General features: G+C 45.6%; 1 protein-coding gene across 1 annotated transcript; it reads left to right on the top strand.

Moving 5' to 3' along the window:
- LOC117854546 (uncharacterized) lies at positions 1 to 3786 on the top strand. Its single transcript, XM_034736774.2, has 10 exons — positions 1 to 177; positions 608 to 697; positions 790 to 895; positions 1331 to 1367; positions 1485 to 1554; positions 1683 to 1787; positions 2125 to 2275; positions 2364 to 2446; positions 3286 to 3379; positions 3470 to 3786. Exons 2-10 carry the CDS (start codon positions 664 to 666, stop codon positions 3555 to 3557), a joined length of 768 nt encoding a protein of 255 aa, XP_034592665.1. The 5' UTR covers positions 1 to 177; positions 608 to 663; the 3' UTR covers positions 3558 to 3786.

Genomic DNA, 3786 nt, shown 5'->3' with positions numbered 1-3786 from the left:
GAGGAACAGCCACCCACCGCACAAACAGAACTGACCAACCCCACGCGCAGAAGGATCCGGAGTTCCGGACGACGAGCGAGAGAGAGCACGGAACGAACTCGCCTCGGCCGGGCCGGTGCCCTCGACGACGACCTCTTCCTCCTCGGCTCCGCTGCCAGACAACCTCACCGCCGGCAGGTGCGCGAATCCCAACCTCCCCCCCCCCCCCCTCTCTCCCCTCCCCACACGGGCGACCGCTTTTCCGAATCCGTGCGGCCAGTTACTGTTCCATCTGTGGCGCGTGCCTGCCTGCCTGCCACCGCCACCCAACGCGCTCATGTGGCGTGGCGCAGTGGTGGAGCGTGCCGCAGAGGTGGTGGCGCCCTCCTGCGCTGCGGCCTCCGGCAGATTCCCCGGTCCGCACCCCACCACAGCAGTCAGCAGGCGACCACCACCGGGCGCCACCCAAAAAGGCGCCCCCCTTTCCGCCGCCCAAATCCGCCTTTTCCCAATCCCCAAGCGCCCGCCGCTGCTCCCTCGTACGCACGCGCGCACCGCGTAGCCTTTATCTGCCCCCGCTGGTGCTGGTCGGCTGCTGTAATCGTCGTCGTCGTTGTTGGGATTGCAGCGTTGGCGGGCCTTGTAGCGAGGAGGGGGTGTGGAGGCGCGGCGATTGTTCGCGGGATGAGCTTCGGCGGCAGCAGCTCCGTCGCGACCGGTATGTTCGGTTTAATAATCGGTGATGCGTCGTCGTTGCTGATGAGTGTCTGGGGTTAATGAGTGCCATGGAATGCAATGCGTTGGATGCAGGTGCGAAGAGGCCATTCGAGTACGGGAGGACGCATGTGGTGAGGCCAAAGGGCACGCACAAGGCCACCATCGTCTGGCTTCACGGCCTCGGGGACAATGGAGCCAGGTAGGGAAGCCCCCTGTTTATGAATGGCGTGCTTGTGGTGTTTGGTATGCTAGATTTGATAAAAGTTAACCATGGCCATAAGCTTTGTACCTTCGGTTGCTATGAACTAACTGTAGGTAGTGCTACTGAAGAATGTTGTCTTACTATCCTTATCATATTGTTTGTAATAGCACCTTATCAGCATCAATTCCTGTTTTATAATCCTATGTGCTCAGAATGCTGAATGCTGTAATAATATAGTTGAATAAATATCAATGGAAGAGTCATTGCACCTCATTGGAGTAACATCTGAGCTGAATTTTTTTATGGACATCTCGCTACCATGCACATATTTGCATATAACGATGCAGGATTGTCAATTTCTTGAAGGATAGGTCTGCATTCTAGACTTGGAAGTTACTGTCATGAATGATGGTTTTTATGTCATGTTTGCAGCTGGTCTCAACTATTGGAAACTCTTCCTCTTCCTAATGTAAGTTAGGATATAGACTCAAATATGTAATGCTTTAAGTTCTGTGTTGGATTGATCTTGTACCTCTTTTGCTAAATCTAGTATGATTGTTTCTTTCTGTATCTTCGCTCTACTCAGATAAAATGGATATGCCCAACTGCTCCTACAAGACCTGTGTCAGTGTTTGGAGGGTTCCCCTCCACTGCATGTAAGCTTTGTGCTATCTACTTGTTTTTCCTTGCTCAAGGATGTTAATTGTTATCAAATCCCTTTAGGATCACTATCTGTCTTCACTCTTAATACATATGCACTACTGTGCTCTTTCTGGATTTGCAGGGTTTGATGTTGCTGATCTTTCAGAGGATGCTCCTGATGATGTTGAGGGGATGGATGCCTCAGCAGCACATGTTGCAAATTTGTTGTCAACTGAACCCGCTGACAGTATGTCTCTCAAGTTCTTTTTCCCCCTTTTCTTGTTTGTTGATGGGTTACCTTTGGTTGCTTATTCATTTAGTTCATCCCATCTTATCAATCAAATACTAGAAATGAGATTGCTGACATGGCCTTTGCTGTTATATCATGGGCATGTTTCTTAATATGTTCCATACACTTAATGAAACTCTTGGACTTTTATAAAAGAGCATGCATGTTGCCGCAGAAATAGGCTAATTCAACATATTAAATTGGCAATCCAACAAAAAAAAAGAACTACTTGATCTTTACCAGGAATTTTGTATTTATCTTGTAACCTTTGGTCCTGCTTCATTAATAATTGCAGTCAAACTTGGCGTTGGTGGCTTTAGTATGGGTGCTGCTACTGCTCTATACTCTGCAACTTGCTTTGCTCATGGAAAATATGGAAATGCCAATCCATACCCTGTGAACCTAAGTTTGGCCGTCGGTCTTAGTGGCTGGCTTCCATGTGCCAGGTTTGTCCCATGAGATGGATGTGGTATATATTTTAGAAAAAACTGCTGGGCTTTTACTCACATACTTCATGCTTTGTGGTCATCTTAGGACCTTGAAGAACAGAATTGAATCCTCACCAGAGGCTGCACAAAGGGCTTCGTCCATACCAATTTTTCTATGTCATGGAAAAGGTGCATATCTGTTCTATATCTTAGCGTGCCAGAATTTCTGTCAATAGTTGTATGCTTGGCTTGGTATAAGCATCTTGCTGGGGAGGGTTCTAAGTTCTAACATTCAGCCTGGAGGCAGTATAGGGTTTATGCATGTACAAGATGAAGGCATGATATATAATGATAAACAAGGTTTCAAATATGAGCCTATATGGTTCCACTGGGTAAGATCGGGGCTAGCTAACGAGTCTATCTTGCTTGTAACACTCAATATCAACAATAGACCTGTGTGACTTTCTTTCTATCATATTGCAATTGCTAGCCTAAACTACCATCCAGTAGAAAACAAGCTCTTTTCCTAACACTAGTAACCTCGCTAGGGCAAAGCAGGAATGATCATACATGTTTCTCAAAATGTAGGATGATAATAATGACATTAGGAAATTTGTTTTTCTGTAAACAGATTGAATGGTCCTATGAAATGCTTGGCCTTTTTCTTTATGTAGCCTGCTTGAAATCCAAAAGAGTTGCTGCCTTGTTCATACTTGTAGTAGCACTCGTCAGAAAAATTGTGTCACTTCTCGTTGCATAAACTAGTTTTCATGGACGTAAACCAAATGGCCCTTGTATGTTAGAGCTAACAGGACCACAATATTTAGTTCATGTGTCTTGAACTAAATGATTTGATGCACAAGGAACCCACTACTTGTACAACGTTCTTTCCGATGATTCATAATTGCCACCATTAGTATCCATGATGCACAAGGAACCCACTACTTGTAAAATGTTCTTCCAGATGATTCATAAACAAGAAATTGCCACCGTTAGTAATTTATGTTTCATTTCCAATTTTTGTGCAGCTGATGATGTAGTTCTCTACAAGCATGGGGAGAGATCTGCTGATGCCTTGAAGGCAAATGGATTTTCCAATGTGCTCTTCAAGTCATACAATAGGTTTGATACCTCCCCTATTCAGCTACACCTTGGTTACATAGCAATTTTCTGTTTTTTTGTTAACCACGATAATTACTCTCCTCCTTGAAGTCTTGGGCACTACACTGTTCCGGAGGAGATGGACGAAGTCTGCAAATGGCTCACAGCAAATTTGGAGCTCGGCACTTCACCGTCTTGATTGGAAAATGCTGCTGCTGCGGGAAAGACTCGGGGTAGTGGTGTCCAAATAATGCCTGTGTTTGTTCCTGGGAGTTAAATGGTTTTATTAATAGCAAATTTGGGCGGGTATACGGCCATGTTGTAGCTTTTCTTTGCGCAGACATGTCTGCGAATCCTGTACGCTTATAATTTCCACCTTCTGGTCTACGTTTATTTGGTTGTGGCAGTAATGATGCGTGTTTAAAATA

The sequence above is a fragment of the Setaria viridis genome, chromosome 5 (assembly GCF_005286985.2).
Source record: "Setaria viridis chromosome 5, Setaria_viridis_v4.0, whole genome shotgun sequence".
In the NCBI taxonomy this organism is placed as follows: domain Eukaryota; kingdom Viridiplantae; phylum Streptophyta; class Magnoliopsida; order Poales; family Poaceae; genus Setaria; species Setaria viridis.
This window is presented reverse-complemented; position numbering and strand designations above follow the sequence as displayed.